This window comes from Amphiura filiformis, chromosome 19 (assembly GCF_039555335.1).
Source record: "Amphiura filiformis chromosome 19, Afil_fr2py, whole genome shotgun sequence".
NCBI lineage: Eukaryota > Metazoa > Echinodermata > Ophiuroidea > Amphilepidida > Amphiuridae > Amphiura > Amphiura filiformis.
The window spans coordinates 355,110-369,170 of NC_092646.1; the positions used below are offsets into that span (position 1 = coordinate 355,110).

General features: G+C 37.6%; 1 protein-coding gene across 1 annotated transcript; it reads left to right on the plus strand.

Moving 5' to 3' along the window:
- The first annotated feature begins 92 nt into the window (after positions 1–92).
- On the plus strand, positions 93–12,821 carry LOC140140763 (membrane-bound transcription factor site-2 protease-like). The gene is made up of 9 exons (XM_072162506.1): positions 93–435; positions 1,545–1,814; positions 4,287–4,390; positions 4,994–5,240; positions 6,382–6,562; positions 8,518–8,621; positions 9,665–9,857; positions 11,113–11,188; positions 12,494–12,821. The coding sequence occupies exons 1-9, from the start codon at positions 361–363 to the stop codon at positions 12,714–12,716; spliced, it is 1,473 nt and encodes a 490-aa protein (XP_072018607.1). The 5' UTR covers positions 93–360; the 3' UTR covers positions 12,717–12,821.
- Positions 12,822–14,061: the final 1,240 nt, after the last annotated feature.

Below are 14,061 nucleotides of genomic sequence, written 5' to 3' on the forward strand. Positions count from 1 at the left end.
GCAAAAAACAAAGCATGTATTCTGTTGAATAGTGGTAAGCTTATAATTATTTTTAAGCTTATTCACTTGCTGCACATGTATGATGTATGAAGTTACTCGTGTACTTTGAAAATATTCAATGACAATGCTGATGATTAATGCATAAATACTTGATACTACTGCACATTTGATCCATGACACTATGACTGTTGCCAGTCACTGACTAAACTACAGAAACACCCCGGTCATCAACACAAAAATACATTAATAACTTGTCAATGTCATGCTTGTGTTTATTGTGCATTTGATGCAAATGCTGTTGAACTTGCTATCCTGATTCTCGCTGGCTGACTGACTACAGTTGGACGGACCATTTCTAAGATGTTGCGCACAACATGGATTGCACTTGTGTTGGGATTTTGGTCATCGTTGTATCTCATTGATGCATTCTTAAAGGTAGGAAAAATAAAAACATTCAGAGTTGCCGAAAAAGTTAAGCCCGATTTGCAGTTCAAATAATCAACAAGTCGCCCAATTTTTTAGTTTTTTGAAACCATCAGTGTCTTTGGGACAGGAAATTAGCATAAGTCGCTGGAACCAATGTTGAATAGTCACTCATTTTTTTCATAACTGCTTGTTTCTATGGGGCAGGAAAGGGCCCTAGCAAGTTTGAAAAATGTGGGGCGGCTATCACAAATGTGGGGCGGCCAATTACAAATACAATGTATGCCCAAATTGAGATATAAGGCATGTGAAAGGCGATTCCGAGTTTACCGTCCCCCGTCTGCATCACTTTTTGGAAGCCAAAAATACTTGTGTCAAATGTTCAAAAATGCCAAAAGAATTCATTATTTTCAAAGTATCAGTCTTTTCACCAGTTTTAGCAATTGGAAACATTTGTAAAATATAAATTCATAACTTGGAAGCAAAACCAGGCTCTTTTCTAACTTTTATAGTCATAATATTTTTGAGTTAGCTGCAAGGACTTTTGTTATCAAATCATACTCACATGCTTTCCTCTACCCATATAAAAAACATGTTTATAAATCACATGAATGAGTTTGGCTTTAAATCAACACACATTTTAGGTTAATTGTCACCTCACCAACCTGGATAAAAAAAGTGACGATAAACTCAGAATTTACTTTCATGGGCGTAAAAGAAAAACAACAAATTTCTCAAAAAGTTGGGCGGCATGACATGCCCGGCCGCCCCATTTGCTACGGCCCTAGGAAATTGTCAAAAGTTGCGGAGACAATCAAAAGTTGCCCAATTGGGGAACCAAATCGCATTACTTTGTGGAAAAGAAAATACAGAAGTCAGATTTCAAAAGGAAACATAATTAATTGCTTTTAAGTTTCTTTCTACTATCATGCCTATCATCTGTCAACATTTTCTGAGATGTACATGTAGGATTTTCTTTGGAAGTGACATCGACACAATCAACAATCTGGAAAAAAAAGTAAAAGAAACCAGAAGAGTGATATTTGCCCATTTTTATATTTTATATTCAACGTAAACGTAAATTTAGTATGTATGCTATTAAAATAAATGAACATTTATAGTCCAACAGATACATCGGTCAGCGGTACGCCGAGTTTCAAGTCCAGAATGGCCTACAGGTGTCTGTGGCACAGCTTCGCTGGTACACAACGTGTCTCAATCGCTGCTTCATAAGGCTAGGACAGTGTAAGCCACGGATCCTAACAGCTTGGTTCACACTAGGGGCGTGGTTTGGTGTGTTGCTCATGTTTGTTGGCGTTGTGTTACTCACTTTGACACTTGTCAAAAGTGTGTCTCAGGAAGAAGGAGAGCCTGCAGTATTGACTCCTGTGGTAAGTTTGTATGTTGCATAAATTTAAACTTTTTATTGCATATTAGGGACAATTGCAAATTAGACCGATCCAGCTAGATGAATAGATAATCGGGCCATGTTCTTTACATCATCGTCCCCTGGAATCACTGAAGAATGAAAAGGTCACATTCATAAACCAGATAATTGAGATGAGCGTCATTACCGCCCGCCGTGAGAATCGATCTTGTAAATTACCGGTACTTGATGCTATTGTTAATTTGTTATAATTGGTAATAACTTCTAGTCCAGTTACGATTTAAATGTAATTGGTGACCAAACTAATTGGTGGCCACCGCAAATTGCTATTTGAATATGGTCATTTTCACAGTAAAGGGTGTAACTTTTGATTTTTTTGGGTCAAAATTTCAAACCACTTAAATATGTTTCTGTTTACTGAAATCATGCTTAGAAGCAACTTAAATTCCAGTAAAATTATGTTTCAAGGCTTAAACCTTTTGATTTCTAATAAAAAATTTGACATTTCCATAACATTTTGGTTAAAATCTAAGAAAAAATGTATTTTACATAACCTCAGAAAATTATGACATGAAAGCTGGAATACATGTGAAATCCCATTCCAAAGTAAGTCAACAGATATAAGTTAAATTTTATACCATGTTTTGCTATGTTTGTAATTGCAGTTTTGAAAATTTTTAACATCAAGTGTCATTTACAATGGAAATTTCCAAACCTTAAACATATTTTTAAGTTTTAATTGGGTTCCTAAAATAATTTGAATGTCTAACTTCATGTACAAATACTACTTGATGAAAGGAACCTCCCAGCCAAGTTTCACAGAAATTGGAGTTATTTTTAGAATTGGCAATTCAAGCGATTTGTGTTTCGGAGGCTTCAGTTAACAACACAGGTGATCATAAAAGTAAAATATTTGGCTAACCACTAGTACAAGTTGACATAAAAAAATAGGTAAAAAATATCACAATTACCAATTTTCATGCTTTGCTTCAAAGTATTGAATTTCAGTTGTGACAAAAATTAAATTATCACAGCAAGTCATTTTTTTTTTTTTTCGGAGGCTTCATGTTAACAATTGTTAAACATTGCAGAAGTAGTTTTTTTGAAAACAACAGTGTTTGGATCATCTAAGCTGTTATTTTTTCTTGTGTATGAATCATTGATTCTATGCGGCAGATATTGTAGATTTATCACATGTTAATTTTTCACCCATTTGATAAGTATGGTGTTTTTTGCATGTGAAGCCTCCGAAATAGGCTTTTTTGGTTATTATTATATTTTTCAAACATTAACCATAATGTCAAATTTTTTTTAAATTTATGACATTCTGCACATGTCAAGTAATAATTACAATGCAGATATCAGTATGAAACACACCAATTTAGATATGCATAGATGATAATTAATCTTATTGTTGTTTCGGAGGCTTCATTTGTTTCGGAGGCTTCAATTGTTAACGGAAAGTTTGTATTGGGTCCCATTTTCAAACGGTGATATATATCTCCACGATTTAAAAACATGTGACTTGAGGTTCTACTTTGCTACATTTTGATAAATAGATTGGATGAGCTCTTTTATTTATATTTGCACAAGCTTGCTGAACAGTTTGTTTCGGAGGCTTCAAAAAAGTTAACGGAAACACGGCTCTTTGAAGTCAAGATTTTATAAAAATTTTAAAAGCTTGCAAATCGACTAATTTTGTTACCCATTTCAAGTTAAGATAACAACTGTTATGAATCAAGAAGAAGTGAAGAAATAACCAAGAATTATGAACCAAAGCTACACCCACAAAGTTTGTTAACAATTGTTAACGGAAAATGAAGCCTCGAAGCGACAAATATCGAAGTCCGGTTCTCAAAAATACAGGGCTGTTCACAATTAAATCTAACGTGGCAGTGTTTACTGAACATATGACTGTACTTTCAGGATAAGAAAAATTATCCATGAACTAACTGAAGAAAACACAGGGTTTTACAAAAATGTTACTGTTTTTATATTTTTTCAAAATGGCAATATTAAGTACATTTACGCCTGCTAAAACTGAACGCAGTAACTCCCAAAGCTGATTATGCTACCCAAGGTAGCAGCTAACTAGATGACTTATGTGGCCAAAAATCATGGAATTCTGTGGCTTTATTAGAACACTACGGATTAAAATGTTAAAAATCAAAAGTTACACCCTTTACCGTGAAAATGACCATATACGATCGATCTCGGGGTCATGCTTCTCCGTCCAGGTCTTTGAATTTCATTGGGTAGCTAAGCTTGTCCAGGGTCGCCCCAGGCAGCTCTTTCGGGTCTTCAACGCAACTCTCTCTGAAATATAAAAACTTGGGTACCGTACCAGATCTGCAACAGGGCTGTCAACTCTCACACATTCAGTGTGAGACGCCTGGTTGGCCACTATTCCCCCGTTAGATAAAAGGGGCCAATTAACCAACCTTTAAATCCTGCCTATTCCTTTTACTGTCCACAGATGCCTGGAGTGAACCTTCCTGTGAGTGAGCTTGGCTATTTCTTCCCAGTTCTCCTTGTGAGTGGAATATGGCATGAATTAGGACATGCTATAGCAGCCGTCAGGTATGTATAGAGTGCATGAGCATGTTTTGTACTTTGTGATTTCTGCAGAGTGCCGTATACCTTGTCACTAATTAGTGTCCCTATATAACCTGTGGATTACCACATAGTATTTTGCCAAGTGCTAGTACATGTAGCAACCAGATAAAAAGATTTACATAATGTTGACCCTCTATAATACAACAATGCCAAAGGATATAGACACAAACTGTTTAGTTACCAGCTATTTGTCATTATGTCATCCCCTTCCTGCAAAACACACCATAATTGTGTTTAGAGGATGAGTTTTTCAAACTGTGGAGGTGTGTGCTACATGTCCACATTACAAACTGTGGAGCCTGATCGCAACCGTGTAGCTCCACAGAGACTTTGGAGATAGCTTCAAAAACAGTATCTCTGAGCCATGGAAGGAGGGAGGATATAGCACCTCCCATTTTGTGATACTAAGACCTCCACAGTAAGTCTATTATGCAGATTTGTGTGTGTAAAATGTGGATGGATGAAACCCCATGGTAGGAAAATCACACAAACTCCACACTGGGGGGGTGTCTGTTATTTTACTGTGAAGTCCAATTTTAATCTCTCTTCTGTATGCTGTCCTTTCAGGGAGCAGGTTCGAGTTAACGGTTTTGGAATCTTCCTAATGGTGGTGTACCCAGGTGCATTTGTAGATCTTCACACGGATCACCTCAAGGCCGTATCAGCAGCTAGACAACTCCGGATATACTGTGCAGGAATATGGCACAATTTTGTATTGGTGTTATTTGCCATAGCTGTGTTATTAACACTCCCGTATTTGTTGAGTCCAGTGTATGTGACGGGAGCTGGAGTGGTTATAACAAATGTTGTCAAGGTAAGTATTTTGTCATCATCCAGCACAGGCGGCACAGGAAGCACAACACGTGACGTACGAGGCTGGCGAAGATACAGGGCTGACAGCCCCATTCAAAATACACGGTTAGCAAGTACAAATGGAAAATTAACATACTTGCAGTGGGGTACTTTGCAGAACCCCGACGGTTTTAGAGTAAGATAATTTTGTTTTGACACCACATAACAAATTTAGAATTGTTTGTGAAGATTTCATGATTATGTGTTAATCCAATGGCGACCTCAAAATTGGCGATATCGCTTCCATCACCGCCTGATCCAGCAGTGGCTCCGGAACCAGGGGAGGGGGGGGAGTAGGGGGCTGGGGGTCTATTTGCCATAGCTGTGTTATTAACTCCCCCTATCTGTTGAGTCCAGTGTATGTGACAGGTGCGGGAGTGGTTATTACAAATGTTGTCAAGGTAGATATATGTCATGTCATCATCCACCTACTGGGGCACGGTGGCGCAGCAGTATGGGCTCTGCCGAGTTTGAGCCCCAGTGGTGCCATCGTGTTGGGCACTTAGGGAATGCACTTTACCTCACTTGCTTTTCTCTACCCAGGAGTGAAATAGGAAGCTGTTATGAATATTGCCCATTGAGAGCTGCCCAAAGGTACGAGGATGCCTTGGGCATCGGTTGGCAGCTGACATAATTATTCTAACAACAGTGCAATAAATGCAAAAGGCACATGAAAGGCTGCAAGGCACTGTAAAAATGTCTACATTTAAATTTGATAAATTTTAATCAATATTATTTGATTTTAAAGATTACAATGACACCATGCAAGATGGCAGGTCAAATTATAAATTTAAGTAATAAAATTGCACAATTATCATTGTTAGACATCAATAACCTGCTTGCTGAATGCTTTCAGTGCATGACTCTAGTATGATAACATATACTTTGATTGGGAGGCACAAAGAATGTCACACAAAGAGGTCATGAATGGAAAACAAAGCAATAAATAGAAAAGAATTATGCATTATTGTATAACATCATTTTAATACCATTTTAACATTTTCTTGCTTATAAAAATGAGCATTTATTAAACAGGAGTACATTTCATGTTACATAACATACCATACTCTGATGGAAGAGATACTTTTTCACTTCTTTCCCAGAATTCACCTGTATCAGGTAGAAGAGGATTGGCTGTTGGATATCATGTGACCAGTATTAATGGCTGCCCTGTGACTGTACCAGAAGACTGGCGGAGGTGTCTTGGTGCCGTGGTGTTCTATCCTCCTTATGGACATTGCATGACTGTGGGAAAAGTACAGCAGTTGAATACAAATGTAGCATGTAAGAAAGTTGCTCTGATCCATACACCTCTTGTGGAAGACATGACCTTAATCACCCACACAGGGAGTGTGAATTTCAGATGGGGTTATCTGAGTGGGTGAATTCATTTGAAATCTGCACTCCCTGTGTGTGAGATTATTATCTGATCCATACACCCCCTATAGAAGATGTGACATTAATTGCTGACAAAGGGAGTGTGAATTTCAAATGGGGTTGCCTGAATGGGGGATACACGGGTGTGTGTATTTCAACTGGAATAGCCCAATGAAAATGCTGTCAATATAAGGAATCTGAAAGTGCACTTATTATTTGTGACTCCCACAATAGGCTTAATTATTGCGCAGATGGTTGGTCATCCATCTTTATATCACTCATATATAAATTCTAGACAGTTCATTGGTTGATAGCCATTTATCATTTTTACCATGAGACTCTGTGTGATAGTTTTTACAATCATAGTGCTGCGCCGTAAGGCATCTGCGCCAAGCCGTGCGCTGACTCTTAGACTCGCAGATTTAGTTATGGGGTGGACACCAAAATGTTAAGTATGTCACGGCAAAACGTGGTGTTATGTTGATGAAAAATGTATTCCCTATCTTAAATAGTATTTTTGAGCAACAGAATTTATGTATGAGTGATATAAAACAAATATTAACTGTCTTCAATTTGTGTAATGGTCGAAATATAATCCCTCGGTGAAAGATGGAAAACCATCACACTCATAGACAGTTAATATTTGTATAAAAGCAGGCTGGCTGTCCAGGTGGAAGCATTACCAGTAATCCAATCTGCAGCTTACACACAGTAGCCGATCAGCTTCTTCATGGTTAGGTGATAGAGTAATCTCATGTGTTGTATATTTTTGGTTTTAGTTATTTGCATATTTATGGATATTAATGAGCATACTTGCATATTTTGCCAAAAATACATTAGGTAATAACTGATGATCTTTGTAGAGTGATAGAGTATGATTACCTCTTGTGCTGTATAGTTTAGTATCATGTTATTGGCATATTATGGGAGCATGTGTGGCCAAGTGGATAAGGCGCCCGACTCATAATCCATAGGTTGTGAGTTCGAGCCCCGCTCGTGCCAACGTGTTGTGTCCTTGGGCAAGGCACTTTATCCTCATTGCCTTCTGGGGGATGTGGTTGGGTTGGATTAGATGTTTGTATAGTTGTTTGTTTCAATGTTGCAATATTGACGCTGATTAAGCTGCTGCCTGCAAATTGCATTGTGTCTGTTTAGGTGTGTTTAATGTAAAGCCAAAAATTTTCCGCGTTGCGGAAATTCCGTGAAAATCGCGGAATTCGGAGATAAAGCGGAAAACGCATTTCTGAGAAAAAATAAAAAAATAAGCAAAATGACCTGGAAAAAGGAAAAAATACAATTGAAAAGAAATAAAAAAAATACTAAATGAAATGGGACTTCAAAATTCATCAACATAAAGTACAATCCGTCATAGATTTACCGTGACAACGCCCCATTGCAGCCATGATACCCAATTACCCATCCCAACTTTGCAAATCGCAATGATCGTCACAAGATTCTTGTGAAATTTTATTATGTCAGAAATGTGCTAAAATTACAAAGCGGAGAAAAGCGGAATTTAGCATTTGTAAAGCAGAAAATTCTTGGCTTTAGTTTAATGTACAATTCTAGCAATTTGACCTGCGGGTCTCCATTAGAGTTTGAAATAAAAAACCTTCCTTTATTATATTTATGAATATTAATGACTGATTGCATATCTTTGTGCGCCTGATCGCGGTTCATCTGATTAGATAAATGTCCTATACATGTATAACTCATAAAGAAACAAAGGTGGGTTGTTAATGTCTTTGACTCATAATCAGGTAGTTTATAAAGTTACCAGTACTACCTTATTAATTTTGAGCACTGTTTTGGAATTGTTTTCACTAGTTTACCATTTTTCTCTCTTTTGTGATTTTTCACAGTGTATAAAGGAGCAGGTGGTCAAGTAGAATGCTGTCGTAATGATAGTGTGTCTGAGTTGTGCTTTAGATATGAAATGGGTACAGAAATGGACAAACCACAAAGAGTGAGTATGTATTGATAGTGTGTCTGAGTTGTGCTTTAGATATGAAATGGGTACAGAAATGGACAAACCACAAAGAGTGAGTATGTATTGATAGTGTGTCTGAGTTGTGCTTTAGATATGAAATGGGTACAGAAATGGACAAACCACAAAGAGTGAGTATGTAATGATAGTGTGTCTGAGTTGTGCTTTAGATATGAAATGGGTACAGAAATGGACAAACCACAAAGAGTGAGTATGTATTGATAGTGTGTCTGAGTTGTGCTTTAGATATGAAATGGGTACAGAAATGGACAAACCACAAAGAGTGAGTACATCATCAGGGATTTCTTAGTGAAGATGAGGATACGGGGATATGCAGCGGATTCGGGTGCATTTTCAGCTATTTAATTCAGACTCTGGGTGCATTTTCAGCGATTTTGGTTTATTGATGGCTCTCAATTTCATGAAAATTGGTTTAACAAAGGGTGGTTTTTCAAAATGAGAATTTAGTTTTTTGACAAATTTGGTTCCAACCGGACATCCTACTCCACCAAAACCGAAGGTGAGAAGCCCCCTGGGGTATATCTGTATTGATAATTAGTCAGGTTAATTCATTTAATTGCTTCGAAAAACAATGTTGCTACGAACCATGCAGGCATTTGCCACATTGATGCATAAATTGCAATTGGCAGTGGGGTGAGAATGTAGGCTGTATCAAAATTGGTACCCATCACTTTTGACGTTTATTTAAAGGTCTGCTCCTTCGAAATGCAGCATGGAGTCATCTTGAAATTGCGTAAGTTTTTTTTCCTTTATGACCTAAACAGCTACAGATATGGTGTAACGTAAACCTTATGTTGCATTTTGATGAGACAATCTTGTCCATAATTGACTGGAAATGGATGGGTACCGAGCGTTTTCGTTCATGAAAGATGGCAAAGAGTAAAGTGTTGTTAAAATTACTAAAAATAAGGCAATGTGGCTTTGTTCCCTCACACTAAAAAGCTGCATGTTTCAAACATTATTTTGCAAAATCAACTGTTATTTTTCCTTTCTTCTTCAAGGAATATGCCTGTCTTGAAGCACGACCCATCACAGAGCTAGCCAGATGTCACAAAGCTAGTGATTGTCATCAAGCAAGAAAGACAGCTTGTTTACATCCGTCACTTGACAACTCTAGTCGACTAATAAGAGTATTACATAACACAGGACCACCTATGCTGTATGTAGGAGATCCATATCTATTTGGTTATTCTGGTAAGTAGCTTGTTTACATCCATCTCTTGACAACTCTAGTCGACTAATAAGAATATTACACAACACAGGACCACCTATGCTGTATGTAGGAGATCCATATCTATTTGGTTATTCTGGTAAGTAGGTTATCTGAAGATAATTGGAAGGATAATTAAAAGTTTTTTCCATCAGAATATTCTTTAAACCTATACTTACAGGAGTATTTTGATCGTATCATCCTCTTTCAATGACATTTTTCAGTAGATATCCATGAAGAAAGCTTATTCCCAAAATTTCAGTTTATTCCAATTTTGCATTTACGAGTTATGCATGATTATGTGTATTACACTGGGTCCATAGACAATGTATTGCAATTTTGTTCTGGTATACCAGAACGTACTTCAAATTGCACAATATTTTTGCTGTAAAACTAATTAATCTGCAAGAATTTTTAGAGAAAAGTGGGGGGGGGGGCACAGTGTCAACACCCTGTATTATAAATGCTTTTTCCATACAGCTCAATACTCCGTTGAAATCAATATTCTATTATTGACACAGATAAAGAAAGTTTACATATGCATTGTGTTACAGGACATGCACCTGGAACTTACTGAATGGGCTAAACGTGTTCCTTTATACCTATAAAGTATAATAATGTAATTCTCAAAATTAAATATATCACAATTTTTATTTTGGATTTCAAATTTTTTACTTTTAAAATGCAGTAAAAGATATCCACAGCAAGCTGCAAAGCCCGCTAATTAGTGTATTGCTTTTCGAGTGAGTGTACTGGAAACAAAACCCTGGTTTTACATGAAAACAAATCGATTTTCTTGTAATAGAAACACCATATGGGGTGGAGCATGCACAAATCGTAATAATGTGTAGAATATAGAAACTCTGTTGTATCTCATATGATAGTCATGGTATGCTTAGCCTGAGTCGCTCGGTCTATCTCGAACAAAATCGCGACGTGTAGCTGTTGAAAAACGAGAGGAGTCGATGTACTATCACGGCAATTTTTAACACGAAGATATAGGGATGATGACGATGTGGGGGGATGATGCTGTGGATCATGAAATGCTCTTTTAAATGTAAACTGTTAAAATTACAAATTCATGTGTTGCCTTTTTCAATTAATGCATAGTTTAAAGCCCAAAGGACGGCTTCAAAACTGCACATTTGATAAATGGATATTAAATACACATGCCCAATAATTAACATAATTATCTTCATGAATTCCTATGTATACAATTGTTTTTGTTTTTTATTGCAGTGAGCATATCTGGCTATGTGCCTAAGTATACGTTTCTTCCTATATGGTTACCAGATGTGATTGCAACATTCTGCAAGTATCCTTTTATAGTTAATGCTCTGCGTGCTAGCCATAGGCTTCAACATAAAAAGTCCAAATTTTGCGATATTTTCTCAACATTTCAAGAGCTACCTTAAGAACCACTAAACCAATACTAGGTTTGTTTGTACTCATTTTAATGCATTTTTCATGTTGATTCCAAATATGGTCATGCAAATGTACAATTCCAATTTTTTTTTCAAATTTTGGACTTTTTTAACTTGTCGTCTGCAGTCGACACCAGCATGGAGAGAGTTAACACTCTCCATGCGGGTGTAGGCGGCAGACGACAAGTTTCAATTTTTTTAAAATTCAAAAATGTCAGATTTTTTCTATTTTTATGACCATATTTGGAATCAGCATGAAAATACATTAAAATGAGTACAAACAAGCCTAGTATTGGCTCAGTGGTTTTTGATACAGCTCTTGATATTTTGATAAAATATCTCAAAACCCGGATTTGTAAGCATGGAAAGTACTTTGTTGGTAAATTGTTGGATTCATGGTTTGGTTACATGTACATACGTGACCCATCGAAACACGGCGTAGTTGTCGGAAACCCACATTTCCATGCGGGTGTAGGCGGCAGACGACAAGTTTCAATTTTTTTTAAATTCAAAAATATCAGATTTTTTCTATTTTCATGACCATATTTGGAATCAGCATGAAAATACATTAAAATGAGTACAAACAAGCCTAGTATTGGCTCAGTGGTTTTTGATACAGCTCTTGATATTTTGATAAAATATATCTCAAAACCCGGATTTGTAAGCATGGAAAGTACTTTGTTGGTAAATTGTTGGATTCATGGTTTGGTTACATGTACATACGTGATCCATCGAAACACGGCAGTTGTCGGAAACCCACATTTAAATATAATAAAAAAATGTGCCCCGAAAAATAAAGGAAATAATAAGGAATTTGAATTCTATTTGTCCCATAAAATCAACATTCTACTTGCGACATCAATGGATGGATGAGGAGTCATTTTGGGCTATTCCAGTTGAAATCCAAACCCCCTGTATAGAAGACATGACCTTAATCTCCTACACAGGGAGTGTGAGTTTCAAATGGTATTGCATGAATGGGTGACTGTTTTGTAAATCTACACCCTTGTGTTGAAGATTACGGGTAGACAAGGTATTGTTGGTCAAAGCAGTAAAAAAAATTGATTCTCATTATCTAAATCAATAAATTATTGACAAATAACACTAATCTTCTTTAAATTTGTATTTGTTAAAATAAGGAGTGAACGTCAACATGTTACCATGGTTACTTAATCCTTAACCCACCATCACTTCAGATATCTCATTTCCTTGTCAGGAGCTCTGGCCATTCTGAATGCGGTCCCATGTTACGCCCTGGATGGACAGTGGGTACTTATGGGCTTCATGGAGCACTATGTTGTAAAAATCTTCCCCAATCCAGCAGAAAGAAAACTCATTAATGACTTAACGCTACTATTTGGAACATTATTACTTGGTGCTAATGTTGTTGTTGCAATGTACGCACTGATATTTAGGTAGCGTATGTGAAATGGGGTTTATGGGACTGGTTTTTGTATGTATTGTTTTTATATTTGTATTAAAGTGTAATTAGTACTCTGATTGATAAATTGGAGGTAAAACTGACATTGCTCACTTGTGATTATTTTTTATAGATGATTTGTACATTTGTATCTGTCCAAACCTGTCATTGCGATTCATAATACAGTGCGCTGCCAGCAGGACTGGACTTTTACACACGCCTGCACGTCAATTTCTACTTCTACTGGATTTCTGGGTAGACCATTACAAAACATCACATCTTGTGCAGGACAAACACGATCACTCCAGTCATTTCCACAAAATACTGATAATGTGGTGATCAACTCAAAATGCTCGAAGACGATGGCGTGTACTTTTGCTGTCGGGCGTGTAACTTTTTAAAAGTACACGCCTGACTGGCGTGTGGCATTTTGACACTCATAGGTCACTTTATTTGGCAATTTTAGATTAAAAAGTGCCAATTTTATGCGCTCTTTACGCGAATTTGTTCTACTTTTGCATCTTAGGGCCCTTCTCAATTTCTGGAACTTATTGCCTTTGTCTTACCCATCTACCAAGCATGTCCCAAGCATGTTCTATTGGATTCAGGTCAGGTGACCTTGCAGGCCAGTCCAGAGTCTCAATTCCCTCATTGTCCAGGAAGTTCATCACAAGAAGAGCGATATGTGGACAGGCGTTATCCTGCTTAAGAATGACATTTTTACCAATTGCACGAGCAATGGGGACAACAACAGGTCTCAGTACCTCACCTCTGTATCTTACACCCATCAGTGAGCCTTGTGTCTATCACAATAAGGTCCGTACTCCGTACGTCCGTTCAAAAAGATCCCTGCCCAGACCATGACGGACCCACCTCCAAAATGATCAACTTCAACAATGTTACAGTTAGCATATCGTTCTCCTTGACGTCTCCATACCCTCACATGCCTATAATGGTGGAAACAGTGAATCTGCTCTCATTTGAGAACAGTACAGGGGTCCAATCACCATCTTGCGAATGTTGGTGATTTCTGGCAAAGTCCAATCTGGCTCTGCGGTGCCGTGGGATCAAAATGGGACCTGTTGCAGGTCTTCTAGCGTTCATTCCGTCTTCATGCAAACGACTCCTTACTATTTCATTGCTCATACGCACACCAGCCCCTCTGCGGAAGTCCATATTTATGGATCTTGCTGTACTCTTGCGGTTCCAACGAGCAAGCAACTGGAGATAACGGTCTTGCCGGGGGGTTTTGATACGTCTGCGGCCTTGGCCTGGTCTTCTGCCATACAGACCATCTTATATGCATGATTATTGACACTGGGGGATACCCCAAGCTGCTCAGCT

Excerpts from the sequence above, each read along its gene's own strand:
- LOC140140763 (XM_072162506.1), top strand. The coding sequence starts at position 361 with ATGTTGCGCACAACATGGATTGCACTTGTGTTGGGATTTTGGTCATCG. Across the intron at positions 4,391-4,993 it reads CATGCTATAGCAGCCGTCAG|GGAGCAGGTTCGAGTTAACG; the intron begins GTATGTATAGAG and ends CTGTCCTTTCAG. Across the intron at positions 6,563-8,517 it reads GTTGAATACAAATGTAGCAT|TGTATAAAGGAGCAGGTGGT; the intron begins GTAAGAAAGTTG and ends GATTTTTCACAG.